General features: G+C 40.4%; 1 protein-coding gene across 5 annotated transcripts in view; it reads left to right on the forward strand.

The window, feature by feature from the left end:
• Nucleotides 1-17,197, forward strand: part of ATP2B2 (ATPase plasma membrane Ca2+ transporting 2) — a 286,168-nt gene that overhangs the window by 225,520 nt on the left and 43,451 nt on the right. For all 5 annotated transcript variants that reach the window (XM_032120304.1, XM_032120303.1, XM_032120301.1 and 2 more), the window contains 3 exons: nucleotides 10,030-10,271; nucleotides 10,785-11,019; nucleotides 16,258-16,437. In XM_032120304.1, coding sequence (XP_031976195.1) covers nucleotides 10,030-10,271; nucleotides 10,785-11,019; nucleotides 16,258-16,437 — 657 coding nt within the window. The remainder of the gene's footprint in view (nucleotides 1-10,029; nucleotides 10,272-10,784; nucleotides 11,020-16,257; nucleotides 16,438-17,197) is intronic.

Here is a 17,197-nt window from a genome sequence, read left to right on the forward strand (position 1 = left end):
GCAAGTAACTGATGGATCCAGGTTCTCAGGGGCACTTTGACAGGGAGGAGACAGGAGATGTGTTCCACAAAATCCTTTTCCCAGCTGGAGTCTTGCAGAGCAAACAGGAATTTTTCAAAGGAAAGGCTGATGCATTATTTTAACTGAGTCAAAGCCATCCAGTCCCTTAGCATCACTGAAAAAATGACAGAGCTGCTCTGCAGACACCTTGCATGGAAAAATGAAGCTTCTAGAAGTTGGAAAGATGTAGGATAAATGGAATAAATACTGTGAACCTGCCTTAAAAAATGGAATGGGATAAATGGAATAAATCTGTGAGCCTGCCTTACGTGTGCAAGTGCAAACACACAGAGCAGTAGAGCGTGGCTGGCTCCTGGCGAGTCCTTGTGGGAACATTAGGACATCTTATCCTTGGGAAATTCTGGATGAGAACTGGGCAGAAGATGTGGCTCATTGGCCATAGCACCGAAGGAAAGTCCTGAGCATGTTAAACAGCTCCACTTCCGGTTTTTTATGCCACTGTTATTTTTCGGTGGTTTCCATTTATTCCGTCCCCTTCCATTTCCCCTCACTCCAAAGGCTGGCAGTGTTCAGTGCTGGAGTGATAGGGGCTGAGTGTTTGGAGGAGGTGAGGAACAAGATTTTCTGGGAGAATTTTTCCCTAAAGAAGCACAGGATGTTCCAGCTCTCCATCACTGCTGTCCCGTTTCCTCCTGAATGAATAATCAGGCACAAATTGGCCGCAGTCTCCGTCTGCTGCTCTGCCCAGCCAAGGCATCATTCCTGGTGTCCTGACAAGGAGAGAGCCTGGCCAGAGGACTGGATTTAGAATGAATCCCAAACATTATCCCACCAATCATGCAAAAAAATCCCTCTGAGAAAATACTAGCTAGGCATCGCTCTGACAGATTATATCCACTTGAGCTCATCCATTTGCCTCCCAAACCCCAAATGGAACAAACCAAAACCAATTTAAAAATAGTTCCAGCTGATGTGTGCTGGTAAAGAGGAGCACATTTTGTGTCAGCAGTGAAATATCTGCTCTTGGTGTTTTTAGACTCCTTTGGAGATGGGTGCTTGAAGAACCCTTCTCCTTACCCTGGAAACGAGTACTATTAACAGAGAAGATCTGTAATTATGATGGGCTATAATCAGGCGCTTCAATCAAGTGAAAAAACTTCCTTTTTCATGTGGCTAGATTTGCTTTGCACTCACTAAATTTAGCTCCGTCGACTGTACAAATTGTTTGTAGCTGTGGTGCCACCAGAAAGGCAGCGAGTATTAGGATCAATCTTTGCTTTGGTTTGGTCTTTCTAGAAATTTAGTTTTCCGACCTGGTTGTATTTAATAGAAAAATAGACAATTCAGAGTATGGATAAGTTTTCTGCATGGGAAAACTGGAGGGACAGATCAGCCACCTGTAAATACTCTTTCTTTTATGGAAGCTCAGGTTTTTGATGCACACATGTAAAGGTCGTGCATTTTCTATCATTAAATATAATGATTAAATTCTTGTACAGTATGATTATTATCACAGCTCACATTTTTCGGATGGTGGCACTGGGTTTTTCTGGTTGTTTTTTTTTTTTTTTGTGAGGGGAGGTTTGGTTGATTGGTTTTTCCACTTCTAATTAGTTAAAAAGCATAGAGAAGGCCATGCAAATAGAAATGAGAGTGGGTGTATGTAGATACCATGGAGTAGATGATGGGTTTCACGCTTTGTGGTTGAAATTAATGTATGGGAGCCAGGCAGAAACAGGCATGAGATGCACTTCAGACTATCAGTGGAGGTGTTTTAAAAAATGTGATTAATTTTGATTAAGAGAGTTAAGTAGTTAATAAAAGGTGAGGAGTCCTGATGATCACATGGTCAGAATAATTGAATATTACCGTTGGCTTGGTGGGAGAATGGCTTGAGATGTGAGGGAACAAACTGTTGATAAATGACTAAAGTGTGTATTAGTGTGGCTTAAAGGGCATTTTCCAAACATACAGATGGTGCTTAGACTGAAGAAAATGTATCTCTGCTTCCTTAAATCTAAAAGGGGATGTTTAGCCCTAAAGCAGATGCTTTAATGCTTTTCATGTTGGCCAACCCCATGTAAATCCCAGTGTTGGGTCTAATTTGGAAATTCACTTTTTAAACTGGAGATGTTGCCTTGGAACTGAGCTTTTCCTACCTGATGAGCTCCACCCCAGGCAGTTTGTGTCCTGTTTTCTCTGTCTGCAGCTCTCACAGAGCCGGTCTAGGACTAACAGGCAGTAAAACCTGAGTTTAACAGATCCAACCCAAGGTAGCAGCTGTTGGGTGCCATTAAGGAGGCACCGATTACAGCCCTGCCATTAAGTGCAATTTCTTTTTTGAAATGAGAAATGCTCAGCTCGGTTGTTGTGCATGGCAATTTGCCAAATATATGGAAGAAATAATTAGAAATTGATAAAATCTCTTCATCTGCTCTTAATTTTAACCAGTTTGGTTTAAAAATTGTCCCTTTGTCGCTCTGGTCTGGGTTCTGCTGGTATTGGTAATGGGGCAGAAATGCTGTGGCTTTCTTTCCAGCAAACTCAAACTGAAACCTTGGACTTAGACTATATTTAAAGTAAATTAGTTGTTAATTAAAGTGAGTTTATAACAATTGCTGTGTCTACTTTGATTATATAGGTTACTTGTCAACAGTTGTTGTTGCACTTAAAGCTGGAGCAGCACCAGAATAAATCCAACAATCGCCAGTTCCCTGGGGCTGCACAAAAGGATAAGAGTGCAGGTTTTAGTGGCCATATTTGGAAAGGGAATAGGGAATTTTCCAAATTTAGAGCTAAATTATCATGAAATAGCACATTTTAATGGAGTGTAGGAATGGGTCTGATCAATAACAACTGGAAGGTCCCTAAACACAGACGAATAATATCTTATAGAGCAATAAATATGCCAAGATTCCTCTGGGGGAAATGTGGAGAAGGAATCTGTGCCAGTAAAATTCAGTTTAATCTCATCTGGAAACACCAAGGCTGGAGGATCCTAATCATAACTAAGAATTAATAAGCAGTGGCATAACAAGGCAGAGTCCATTCTTTGCGCTCTGGTGTGGCGCATTAATGTACCTCTGGTTAAATCCAGCCACAAATTATTGTCCTTTGGAATGGAGAGATTTTTCAAAATGATTTTTATTTTTTAAATGAAAAGACTTCCAGCCTTCTGTTTTAATTATTTGGATCTTGAAATGTAGGCTATTTATTACCAAAGGAAAAAGTTCAAATTAGAGAATCAAAATGGGTTAGGAGATGGGGAGGAATAATTCATTGTTTTAGGTTATGGAGTTTCTGCTGAACTGTGATGTATAAATGCAACACCTCTGTCAGTGCTTGGTTCCTTTGAATAGTATTGTTAAATTACATGTGCAGGACTTTGTGAATAGATATCCTTAATTTTTAAAATTTATCTTTTTTTTTTTTTTTTTCATAGTTTAAAATCAGAAAACCCTGCTCTGGTCCAAATTAAATTAATTACTTAGATAAATGTGGTTAAATTTAGCTTTGTTAACTACTTCTGCTAGAGCTATCCTTTTTATCTGGTTGTGAAGCTGAAAGAAATAGAAATTTTTGCTTTAATTAGTGGTGAGGGTGATCAAATGTTGGCACAGGTTGCTTACAGAAGTTGTGGACTTTCCCTCCCTGCAGATATTCAAAACCCAAGTGAACACAGCCCTGAGCAACTCTTTATTTATTTATTTTTTTAATTTGTACAAAGCAGACATATCCATCTTAAACTAGTGAGAAAAACCAAAACCCAACAATTTTCATGTTTGTGGCAGTATTTTTTTGCCTTTCTTCTTTTAAATGAATCAAAGGCAAATTCATCCTTCAAATTAAATGGACAATTAAATTATTTGCTATTAAAATTAAGGGGTTTTTATTAAAAAGCTCTCTGTGAATGTAAAAATACGTGAGATTCAGTGAGAGGGGGAGTGGGGACTGTCACACGAGCCTCTCAGTCTGTTCTTCATGCTTGATTTCCCCTTCTTTCAGAATCACTCGTGGGGGAATTCATGGGCTGTATCCTTTTTTTTCCCTTGTCCCTGTTCTGTGAGCTGAAAGGAGCACAAGTCCATATTCACTGAGCCACATCAGTGCTGCTCCCTCAGCTTTGCTGCTGGGAAATGTCACCCTGATCCATTGCATAATTACAGCTGGCCCCCTTGCAGGGGATTATTGCCTTGCTAGAGTTGCAGGCAAGATGCTGAAATGCTCCATTTTTATATCAATTTATAGCTGGCCAAACTTGTCCCCACCTCGAGCACCAGCAGGAGAACGATGTGGTGCCACAGCATTGCCTCAGACTGGGCATCGTGGTCAGCTCTGCCTTCAGATAATAGGGAAAACCATTAAATAATTATCCTCCCAAAAATGAAATCATTACCCTGCATCCCAGCTAATCTCAGGCAGAAAGCCTTTGAACATCCTGGAACTGTCATGGGAGAGCTGATTGTGCCAGTTGTACCTGGATAACTCCATAATTTCGGCTGCTGCACAAAGGAACTGGCTCTTAAACTGAGAGAGTAATGAGAGAAAAAATTTCTGGTACTCTTTTCCAAGGAAGTTTGGGCAGACCTGATATTTAAATGGGTTTAATAACCATGAGGGATATTCAGCTTGGGGTAATTCAGGAGCCTCACCAGCCACTAGAGGAACAGCTCAATGTATAACTTTGTTATTATGAAATAATCTTGTTTACACCTTAGATTCCAGTGTTCAGAATTTACATCTCTTCTGCATGTTCCGTTGTGCTTTCATTTTTGGTTATCTAGATGTGGAAGGAGCTGACAATTCCTTACCTGTCAGCCAGGATTTGGAGAAAATTGCCTTGGTTTTGAGAGGCTTTTGGTGGTGGCTGCTTAGAGCAAATAGCGAGAACTTGAGGTGATCTGTTTGGTGCCATTTTCCCAAGAGATGGAGCCAAATTCCAAGTGTATGAGCCTTGGGGATTTCAAAGGATGGATGTGCAACCATTGGACCCAAAAAATGGTGCAAACTGATCAAAATCAGGGATTCAGAAGCTCGCTGTCCTTAAGGGTTATGGACCTCTCGTTCCTGGGAATTGAAGTGAAGGGAGAGATCTGTGTCATTTCAGTGTAGAAATACTTTTAATCCTCTGAAGGTAAAAAGGCGATAAATTTACTTTTGATGAACAAGTAAATATAAGTGGATGGGAACACCTATGTTAACCTACTCAGCACTGTGCAAAAGAGTAGAAAAAGCCATCAAAGCTTTAATGTTTGAAACGTTGGACTTTAAAGGCAGTGAGTGAGCTCAGGACAGTGTGAAAGTCCTGCAGTCTGGGTCTCCTGGTGCCACAGAGGTTACACAACCAGCCTCAAGTCCATAACTGTTCTTCTCCAATTCCTTCTGCTGACCCCAATTCAAAGTGACTTTGGACTTTATTTTAACTGAATTTCAGCAGCCCTGTGCCTTGCAGTGGTGGTTCTGAGCTGGGAAATTGCTGTGTGGTACCACAGAGTATCGTGCTCTGTGTAAAACACAGGCAACTTCTTCATCATTAGCATGGAAACACCACTGAAAATTCCAAACTGGGCAAGGACAAGTTGTGATCAAAAATGTTATTCCAGGTCTGTCCTCGAGGCCGCAAAGATCAGAGTCTACACAGACAGAAAGGCTGATTTTTATTCCTACGTAGAGACCTTATGGAAACAAATTCACAGCATTTTAAGGGTGCACAGCTGCTTTCAGGTTTGAAGGGAAGCTCTTCTTAGCACAGGGGGTTGATATATTTCTGATTTTCCTCCCCATCCCAGGGGGAAGGGGTAGTGAGCAAGAGGCTCCATTTCTGGTTGCCAGCTGGGCTTCAACCATTGTTCTGGCACCAGAATCCCGGAGAAATTCGAAATACAAACTAAACCAGCTGAGAGCTGGTATTTATTTCACTGCTGCCTTATTGCCAACAGAGCTTCTGGAACCATTTCCCATTTTGTAATGGGAAACTTTATTTAGTTAAACAAAGTTTTGGATTCTTGATCCTTGGCTAAAAAAGAACTCACCCCTTTCATTTTGCAGCTTTTCTCCAAGATAAACAGGCATTTCTAAATCTCTGTTGTTTTAGCTTGAAGTCTGTTGAAGGAAGCTGTATCTACAAAGAGCTGAAGCATTTGGTTATAAATTAGTATGTTTTAATCTTGCTTTAGATGCCTTACATTAATCTATTGATTCGATTTACGTAACAAGGGAATATCTCTGACAGGACCACAGTTCTTTAGTAGTTCTTCTTTTTACAGTATTAGAAATTTAAAAATAAATATATCACGTGGTTTGAGCAGCATTCATCGTTCTTGGTTATTTTAAATTTTACATATATCATGTTTGATTATGCAGAGAAAATTCCTGCACATCCTGGTCCATTTTATCTTTTGAGTAATTAGAGTATGAAGTGGAAATCTTTTGCAATTTAATTAAATTTTTTTTTGTTTTCCTGTTGTGATGCTAGGTTGAAATAGAGCACTCAATAGTGATACGATACTCTAGCAAAGCTCATTTTTTATGTTAATAAATTCAAGTATTTACAGTCATCGTTACTCTAAAGGAGGAGTGCAACCTACAGAACACAGGAGAGTTACATACAACAAATTAAGACAACAAATTATGTGTGAAATACTAAAATTTTAATTTAGAAGGACTTCTTGGATCTGCTTGCAGAATCTTCTCTTCTCACATCAGAAGGGGCAGTGAGAAAAGGGAGGTTTAGTAAAGAGTTACGGTAAAAATGGGAATTATTTCCTAATCTAATTTTAAAAGTTTGAGCGTCTCTTTAAGTTTTATCTTCCTTTTTAAAACCTTTTATTAGTCAATTATTTCCCAGTGAAACAATGCTGAAAATTCCCTTTGTAATCCAAATTCAGTATCAGGTCAATAGTGGCTTTGGATTGGTATTTTTAAGCCTTGGTGATGCAGCTGTACTTTGACCTAGAAACCCATTTCGATCTGCTGGTTGGAACCAGGACTTTTTAAACATCTGTCTGGGGGTTCTTTGACATGTGAGTAGCTGCTTGCAATTGAAATGTTGTTGATAAATAATCCAAAGGCTTGGGAGAAATGTTTGGAAAAAGTTTTGCAAGGGTCACGACTGGGGGAAGATCCTGGCTCAGTCCCTTCCGAGCAGGTGATGGAACAGATTGTAGGTGACTTGTGGGGAGCAGAAGGTCCCTCCTGGAGCTCCCCTCGCTAAATCCCAGCTCAAAGCCTTTCCCTCTTCCCTCTTCCAAGGGTTCCATCCTCCCAGGAGTCGCTGAAGCTGTTCCCAGCGAATCCTTCCAGAGTAACCCCATCGGGCTGTCCTTGTTTTCCAGGTGCCATGAAGTGCAGGATTCAGCGAGAAATAAATTTAGCTCCAGCACAGCAGGGACTTTCAGAGGCAGCAGCTTCTGCAAGGGATTGTCAAGAACAATCTGCAAGGAGGCTGCTCCTGGCATATAGACTTTGAGCTGGAGCAGCGCAGGGAAGGAAGTGCTCCGTGCCAGCTCTCAGTACCATATGCTTGCCCCTAATGTAACTCACAAAGAGTATGGAGACAGCAGCTGCTCTGCAGGGAGGTGGCCACTTGAGAGATTTTGAAACCCTTCCCAAGTGTCTGTTCCTTTTCTTTTCACGGGTATTTTTTCCCCCCTTGCTTACGTATTTGCATTCAAAAGATGTTCCCTGAAAGAAATCTAATTTTAGCCCGCAGTAAGAACAGGGGAGTGTGATCTACTTTTTGTTGAAATAGAGATAATTTTGGAAGGACTCTGATATTTAGTTTTTTTTGTATTGAGAAATGTGGGCAGGTTTTTATTTTTTTGATATCCATTGGTATTAGGGCACAATGAAATAATCTCTATAAATTAATTATTGTCTAGGATTGTCTGACTTCGATGGGAAACTTTGTCTTTCTTTGGGTTCCAGGAGTGTTCCAGTGGCCTGATCACATTCACAATTAATTCAATGTCAATTTTCACTGAGTTCAGTGGCAAAGAGAAGCATAAATGAGGATTTAGATCTAACATGGAAAGAGCTGGATTTTAATATGCTCAGAGGAATGGATCTTCCCTGGCATCCGTCACTACCCAGGCACTGAAGTTGATTCCTCTGTTGCACTGAGAAACCTGAAGTTCCTGCCACATATCAGGAACTCTGTGCCTGCAGTGCCAAGAAAACAAACCTTATTTATGTAAACAAAACTGGATTTTAAAAGGGATTTTTTTGACTCCTGAGATATTTGAGTCCACTGAATTCCAGATACACCTCACTACGAACACTTGCATTTTGAATTAGGGATTCTTAAGTGAATTTGGGAATCCAGAGGGAAGTTACATCACAATATAATGAGGTTATAGCAGGTAATAAAATTAATGTATCACACTGGCATTTTTGCTGAATGTCAGTGTTTTACAGTGACCCTGGAGCGATGTTAAAATGTCATAGCAACACCAGAGTGACCCATATTAGTCAGTAAAAATGATGGTTCACATAAAAGAAAGATGTTACAATCCTTTTTGGGAGGATAAATCTCTTTGAGACAGAGATTTTTGGGTTATTCTGTGTTGTTCATCATAGCTGCATCTCTCTGAAATAGAAATGACATTAATCTACCTGTCACCAGGTATAAATCTTCCTGCTGATAGGGAGATGATTCTTTTGGAAAAATTCATATTTCTTTGTTTACTTCAGGTCTAGACCAGTCTGTTATCATCTATCTGACCTTCATTTTTTAAACCAGCTGCAATCAGTGGTTTTCTGGGATAATTAATTACTCATGCTTATTTAAAAGGTCCCCTTTTCCCTTTTTGTAGCCATACTTGCCGCAAGAATTCAGAGCCAGTAGGATGGCTGATTTGCAGCTTTAATCATTCCCTGTGTGAGCCTTCATCCCAGTGAGGGACAATGTAGGGAATTCCATCAGTTAGGAATCCCATTTCAGAAGTAAACTGGATTTTAAAGTGAAATTGAACATGGATTCTGAATACAGTCCCCCAGTCCTAATTCTGCAAAATGTGAGGTAAATGTTTAACTCACTCTGAAAATGATGACTTAGAGTCTTGGCTTGAGCCAAATCAAAGTCTGCTTTCAGTGCAAATTAAAGCTGTGAGATGATTTCCTGGTTTTATTCCCATAAGGGCAATTTAGCCCTGGCTAAAGGAACACTTTCCTTATTCTACTGAGCATAAGAAAATGTAAGGAATCAATGGTTTGTAGTTCACACATTGGCCACTTGAAGTCTGGGGTCCTGGCACAAGAATATTTTGTTTGGGGTATACAACACTTCCAAGAAAGTTTGTAAAAGAAGTGTTCATTTATATTTTGAAAGGGAATTTAAAGTTGTCCTTGTCCTTCTTCTCTCCTTCAGAAGGACTGAGAATTGGTAGAGGTTGCACAGTGTTCAGTCTATTCCATTTTCTCTAACATACATAGAATTTATCTGAAGCAACAGACCAAAGCAATTCTAGAAATGGGTACATTTAGACATAGAACTATTATTTTATAGATTTTTTTTCACTGAGATTTATTGTTATGGTTGGATGGAGATCTGTTTTTACATAATAAATGCCTGGCAGGAAAAAAAAAAAAAGGATAGAGCTTTCTTTACTCACTCTTTTAACTGTGAAAATGGGCAAACCAATGGAATTCTAAGCAAGAGGGGAAAGGAAATCCTCTGTTTGTGACAAGTGAGAATTGCTTGGTTTTGAACCTAAGGAAAGTTCCTTCCTTTTTAATGGATTGCCCAACCATCACAAGCTGCCAATGGCTAATTTAAGAAAAAAGAAATGCACAAGACCAAATGTGGCAAATCTTGTCTAGAGAAATATTTCTTCTTGTGAGGAGATGCTTCAGGTCTGTTGGAGCTCCATGGAATTTTTACCTCGCTTTTAAAAAACTGGAAGATTTGTGGCTGCATAGCTCAGATCTTAAACTGTGCCCCGTGACTTCACAAACTATCTAATTGCTTATTATTAGAGAATTCATCTCCAATTCTTTTCTTCTCTCCAGCCACCAGAAAAAGAGGGTGGGCTGCCTCGCCAGGTGGGCAATAAGACAGAGTGTGGCCTCTTGGGGTTTGTCCTGGATTTGAAGCAGGATTACGAGCCTGTCCGGAGCCTCATCCCCGAGGAGAAGCTCTACAAAGTTTACACCTTCAACTCCGTGAGGAAGTCCATGAGCACGGTCATCAAAATGCCGGATGGCAGCTTCCGCATGTACAGCAAAGGAGCTTCCGAGATTGTCCTCAAGAAGTGAGTGCCCTGCATCAGTGGCCTTGTTCTTCCAAAATGCAAAGCATTCTGACACTAATATGTGGGAATTCTGGTGTTTGGAATTGGCTGCTTGCACCAGAAATATGACAAACTTTAGCAGCATAGGCTGCTATTATTGTTTTTTAATTTTTTTAAGTGCTTCTGGGAAATTGGCTTGTTTTTCTTAAAGAGTTGGGTCTGCATTTGGTGATTTACAAATGGATTCTTTATCTTCGGCCCATTTGGAAAAGAAGCACTTTTCAATTTCAGTGTAAGTTGTCAGCTCATTGATTACTGAGAAAAGAACGCATGAAGGGCTCTTGGTGTCTGTGCAATACATTACAAATTGTCTCTGATATTTCAGTAGTGAATCTTCTAGAAATTTACAGCAGAAACTCAAAACCTGCCATCAGCAAAGGAAAGAATTGACTGAAATGAGCTTGTACAGGAAATACTTTGGCAATCATGCAGGTGCACACTCAGTTTTTAGTCTCTTTTCCTTCCCCAAACCAGGTGTTCCAGGATCCTCAACGCGGCTGGGGAACCTCGGATCTTCAGGCCCCGCGACAGGGACGAGATGGTGAAGAAGGTGATTGAGCCCATGGCCTGTGATGGGCTGAGAACCATCTGTGTGGCTTTCAGAGACTTCCCCAGCAGCCCTGAGCCCGACTGGGACAACGAGAATGACATCTTATCTGACCTGACTTGCATCTGTGTCGTCGGTATTGAAGACCCAGTAAGGCCAGAGGTACATCCAATTTTTATCTTACAGAGAATTGAACATGAATGACAGGTTTCTTACAGGTTTTATCTCTTTTTTTTAATTAACTCTGTCAAAGAAGCAGAAAATCAGCTTTAGAAGTGGGTTTTACTTGATAGAAAGCCATATAATTAAGGTGATAAAATTCAGCTATCTGTCAGCTGATATTTAAATAAAGGAATATAGGGCTTTTTGAACTGCAGGACCGAGATGACCAGCAGAGGTTTTGTAATGCTCCCACATGTTAAATAATTTTCCTTCAACAGTGCAGTGATGTGCAACTCTGAAAGCAGGGAAGACAAGTGCAGTGATTAAAATTGCCGTGATTATAATGGCAGTTTCCACAGAAACTGGAGTTCTGCCATTTATTGTTAAAGTTGCCACTTTACTTAAGATTGTACCTGGTGACTACTCAGAAGAACTTGTTTTTAAGGTTGTATTTGGACAAGGAAAGGCTGCTGATATCATGGATATCCCACTTACATGGCTTGTACAAATATATTTAAAATTTCAGCTCAACTGACGGGAGTAAATCAGATTCAGGTGGGCACATGGGAAGGACATCTCTGCTACTACACTTGTAAATTGTATTCCTACAGAAATACAAAGGGTAGAGTTAGACACTTCTGATCTCTCTATTTGGTGCTTGATAATTAATGGAGAGTTAATTCCGTGTTAGGGTTTGGAAATGGCGATGGTAACTTTGGAGCTAACATGACACCACCCCAGGTACCAACTGCACAGCTTTGCCTTGCCTCAGAATGGATTTTATTGGGGTTTTTTTTCTCAGTATGAAGGTTAAAATATAAAGTAAATCTTGCTTAGGTGACAACTGGATGATAAACACCTTATCTCCACGAACAGCAGATAAACAGCATCCACTTTATCTGTCATCAGATGGCCTCTTGCTGCTAATCCATCTGTCCCCACGCCTGACATTGCAAGGCTTTCAAAATGTTGGAAAATGTCCTTTAGGAGTTCTGTCTGCAGTGTTCCTTCAATGCTCCAGCTCACATATTCGGATATTTTGTAGAAAATATTTTGCCGCAAATATGGATATTTTCAGAAATATTTTGTCAGTGGCCACAGGAACTGTGAATCAATCCTCTCCCCCTCCCAAAATTGATTCATGATCCACGTTAGAAAATCGCTTAAAGTCAGGTTCCGTGTGGTGTGACAGACTGCGGGATTGGGGAGCAGTGGGATTTGCAGTTATTATGGAAAATAGCTGCAAACTCTCCTTTCATGTGATTGTTAGGAGGGTGTTTTGTTAGAGAACTGCTCTTATCTTGCAGGGAATAATTTCTTGGGAGCTTGAGGTAAAAGTGAATAATTCTGCTAAAAATAGAGAGTAAATCTGACTTCTATGTAAAGAATCAAAGAGATGAAGGCAGGAAAATATCTTATTTCTAAATAAATATTTGAATATTGTATTGAATTTCTTGTAGTTTAACACCAGAACATGCAGGAACATTTCTGTTTCAGTGCAAGACACACAATAAAATATTTATAATTTCAGAATTTTAGTAAATGTCGGACATTTGGGATTTGGGACTTTGGTTTTTGTTTTTTTTTTCCTCCTTGTCCCTTTTGACTGTTTCAAAGTGGCAACAACATCATGAAAATATTTAAACCAATATTTAAATTATTACTACTCCTCACATTATAAGGAGTAGCAGTACCTTAGGGGAAAGAAGTGAACCAATAAACCCTGAGCCGGGAGAAAACCATAAAGTTCAGAAAACTCTCTAGGTATGGAATATCTGATTTGGTTGGAATATCATGATATGCATATGTGAAATCCCCATTGTTGATGCAAGGAGTGAGGTGTTGAGCAGTTATAGGGAATATTTTGCCAAAATGAAATCTGCTCATTGAACAGACTCCTCACTGGAGTTTATGAATTTTCAAAGTGCTTTCTGTTGGGGGAAAAAAAAAAAGAACATAAAATTTAGAAATATTAGTAAAAGTGCTGTTTTATCAATTATCTCTGTATTCATGGATGTCAGGATTTATTCTGATAGAGGTGATTGATCAGGTAATTCCAATACAACAATGCCCCCATCCTGGCAGCCTCCAGCTTCCCTTCAATGACATTCCCGTGTTTCCTGGGGAAGGCTCAGGATTTTCCTTTTCCCTGAGATGTTGTTGGAGCTGTCCCATGGATGCTGGGCAGGGAGCACCTGTGGCACATGGCTCGTGTGCCTCCATGGAGTGATTCCACTTGGGAATACCGGCAGTGGAGGGGTCCTGCTGCCCTGTTCCAGGGATATTCTTGGGATATTCTGGGAGCTTTCTGGCACTCACATCTCCCCCCATATACTAAAAAACCCAACGTGCATTAATTATTTAACACTGTTATCCAGCAACTGTCCCGTTTTCTCTGGAATGCCAGCCATGGACACCCATGGCTTTTCCATATTCCCAGGTTAATTGAGACACCAGCTGAGTCATCAGCAGCTGCTGGATTTAGCAAGCACTGAGCTACTTACTTGATATTTATATTTTGCGGGTGTGTTTTTTATTTTTCTTTGATAAATACACAGGAAGAGAACAAACAGAGTGATGCCCTTCTCCTGCAGAGATTCTCTGTTGATCCTGACACTCTTTCTGGCTTGATTTTAATGAGTCTGAACTGGCTCGCACTTATTTGCCAAAAAACGCCTCCAGTCTGTTATTTCTGGGAGATGAACGTAAATCTCTTCCAAATATCTCCTATTTATTTGTCACCTGATTGGGAAAGATATTCCTGCGTTGGAGATTTTGTACGTGCATGCTTGCATTGGAAGTTTTGCTTTGCAGAGGGAAAATAAACCAAAAAATTGTGAAATGTGTACTTAAGCTCTGCAAAACTGATGGAAAATATCTGCTTCCTCTGCCCACTCTGTCTGCCAACACTCTTTCTCCCTCACAGCAATAAAAAAATATGAACAATATTTTAACTGTAATTACTGTACACAGTATTAAATCAGATACCACCCACCAGCTGTCCAGAAAATGACAGGAGAGGAAAACAGAATGATTTCTCCAGTTAGATGAGAGCTGGATGTGTGTTTGCAACTGGGACTGTCCTCCCCTGACCTTGTTTAATGGGACTGGCCCTTCATGGCAATAACCCTTTCTCGCTGCTTGCACTGTAATTCCTTCTTCTCCTTCCTGGTTCATCCACTGGAATATTTCCAGATATCCATCTAAATCTGCCCTGTCCTATGCACGAGGCTCACCACAGCTCCAGTGGGTACCAAAGGCATTTCCAATTGACAAATGGGATCTAGGCAGGATTATTAATGTGGAAACTGGGGAGATCAGGGGTCGTTTGCTTAAGGAACAGATTTAAGCTGATCACACATTCCCCTCTAGAAATCTATTTCATATCACTAAAAGGCTTCAGGTCTAAATGATTTTTCCAGGGTTCACAATTTGTGGGGAAAATATTCCCAGTTAGAGGTGAGGAGATGGGAAGATAAAGCTCTGTCCCTGGGTTCTGCCCTTGATTTTGTGATCTGTATTGACAGAGTCCTTCTGCAAACAGCACATCCTGTAGACACCCTCTGAGGGTGGAGGGATTTTCTTGGGAATCCTGGGAAAAGTGCTGCTCTGGTCCTCACCGAGGTGTTGGTTTAGGGAAGCATTTTGGAAAACAGGAACTCCACAAACTGCCTTTAATAAATAGGAACAAACATGGTGTGAAATTATTCCCAGACTGGGAGAACCATTATCTGTGGTGTGGTATAGGGGTTTAGGGTTTTCAGTGCAGACTCAGAGCCTTCTTGGCCCCAGGAAATCCCTCAAAGCCCAAGATTTGCCACACTGGCTCAGATTAATGTTGTCACATAAATGCCCTCAGCAGTGTCCCCTACTTGTGGCTACAGAGGAAATGAAAATATATAGAAATACATAAAATTAGCAGTGTAATGTTGGAGATGGTGTCTCCTTTTCTGAACATTTTCTGCACTAATGGATGAGATGAATCCACTCAAATTGGCACTGAGCTCCACAGCACATTTCTATCTGTGCTGGAGGTTGTGATCAGCAAGGTGCATCAGATACAGATGGTCATATCCATTTTGATACCTTCTCTTAAATAGCTGTGGGTTTTTGTAATATTTTTTAATAATTGTGCATTGTCATCTTCTGAGTAAGGCAGTTCTCTTTCCTGTAGCTCTGTGAAGGGCTTCTGTCTTCATGATGAATCCTGGGCTGCTCTTAGACTCTTGTGGGTAAAAATGAAATTTAGAGAAGTGGTGCTGTGCTGAAGGATGACATCCAGCCCGTTCTGGATGCGTGGAACACATTTCTCATTCTTCCACATCAAATAATATTGCTATTTTTCTCTTGAAGAAATAATGCTTTCATAATAATAATAATAATGCAAAATAATGCAAAAATGCGATGAGGCTGAATTAATTGGTTAGTGATATTTACTTAGAAATTATCATTAATTAGGGTGTAGTTTAAGGGAACAGAATTTTTTGCCCATCTGAAATTGAGCTGTAGATGTGGAACCTTTCTATAGGCTTCATTCACCCAAGTAACTGTATTAAAGGAGTTTTATTTAATTATTAGGAATCAATATTTTCTTTTAATTCCACACATCTTTCTTGGCTTTTTTCAATAATCTGTGTATGATGCCCAGCCAGAATAGAGCCCCTACATTGACCTCACAGCCCCTGTTACACCCTGAATTCTCTCTCCCTGATACATTTCCTGTGCAGGAGAAGTTTGTCTCATGCAGAAAAAGGCTTAGCAAAAGTCAGGCTTCATTTTTTATGATTTTGAAACTCCTGTGTTTAGGAATTCCACCTGTTGATAAGCGTGAATTAAGTAGTGCTAAATCACCATAACTTTTAAAACAATCTTGTTGAAAGGGAGGTTTGGATCAGAAGTTCAGTCATTTCCTGTATTCTCCATTCCTATTTACACGTGTTGAGTCATTATGTTCAGCTTGTTAAAGGTCAAAAAAGCTGCAGAGCACTCATTTTTATTCAAGTGGGGAGAAAATTTAGGGAACTGATCTAAAAGATGGTTTTTGTGCTTCTCGAGACAAGATTTGCCTTGCCTGTGGTGCAACCCCAACTCCACAACAGTCAAGTAACGGCAAAACACATCTGATTCCTCTTTCTGCTTCAGGAATTTCTTGGCCTGAAATTTTTCTGGATGGGAACACCTGCATTGTGTTTTAGCTCTGACCCAGGAGCTCTCTGTGCCCTTGCCTCGCTCTTGCAGGTGCCAGAAGCCATCCGGAAGTGCCAGCGAGCCGGGATCACCGTGCGCATGGTCACCGGGGACAACATCAACACTGCGCGTGCCATCGCCATCAAGTGTGGCATCATCCACCCAGGAGAAGACTTCCTGTGCCTCGAAGGGAAGGAGTTCAACAGGAGGATCCGAAACGAGAAGGGAGAGGTAAATAGAACTCAGTGAAAGCACTGGAATATTCTCCTGCGCTGGTGCGTGCCTCAGATCGGTAAAGACTGCTTGGAAAAATCCCTGCTTTTTTCTCCCACTAAATTTTTTGCAATTCAAAACAGCAGTGAAATTGCAGTCTTTACTCCTCCAGGATCAGTTTGGTGCTGGCCTAATTCTGCAGTTTTTAGAACCACTGCACTGCTCCACAAGAAATCAAAACTAAGCCCATTAAAGCAGGTTTGTGGTAAGGAGGAGAAGGAACTCAACAGCAATTTTGCTCCTAAAAATGCAATCTGTACTGAGAACCAGCTCCTCTCATTTCTTTAATTTATTCCACTTTATCTCATGTACTCACTTCAATGATTTGCATAAAAAAATCTATCCTTTGGAAGATTTTTAACTCCTCATCTAAGATGGAGCTCACACACAGCTCTAATGAAGTAAAATCTATGCTGGCTCTTTGAGTCCGTCATAAATGAGTGGACACAGTTGTTTGCTCCTTGCATTGATGGATGAAATCCTGGGAATGTCAATAAATGCAACAGATTTGGCTCTGTTCCTGTTGCTACACAAGAAAATCTTGCCATTATTGGTGCTAAATGAAGGATTTGGGTTCTCATGCGGAGTAGAACAACAAACCTGTATACAGGTTTGATCAGCCTTGAGAAACTCCTATATCTGGAGTGATGATTCTGGGTGGAATTATCCATAAAGAAGATAAGAAAGGCTGGTTAGGTACTGTGGAAAAATTTACCTG

This window comes from Corvus moneduloides, chromosome 11 (genome assembly GCF_009650955.1).
Source record: "Corvus moneduloides isolate bCorMon1 chromosome 11, bCorMon1.pri, whole genome shotgun sequence".
NCBI classification, from domain to species: Eukaryota; Metazoa; Chordata; class Aves; order Passeriformes; family Corvidae; genus Corvus; species Corvus moneduloides.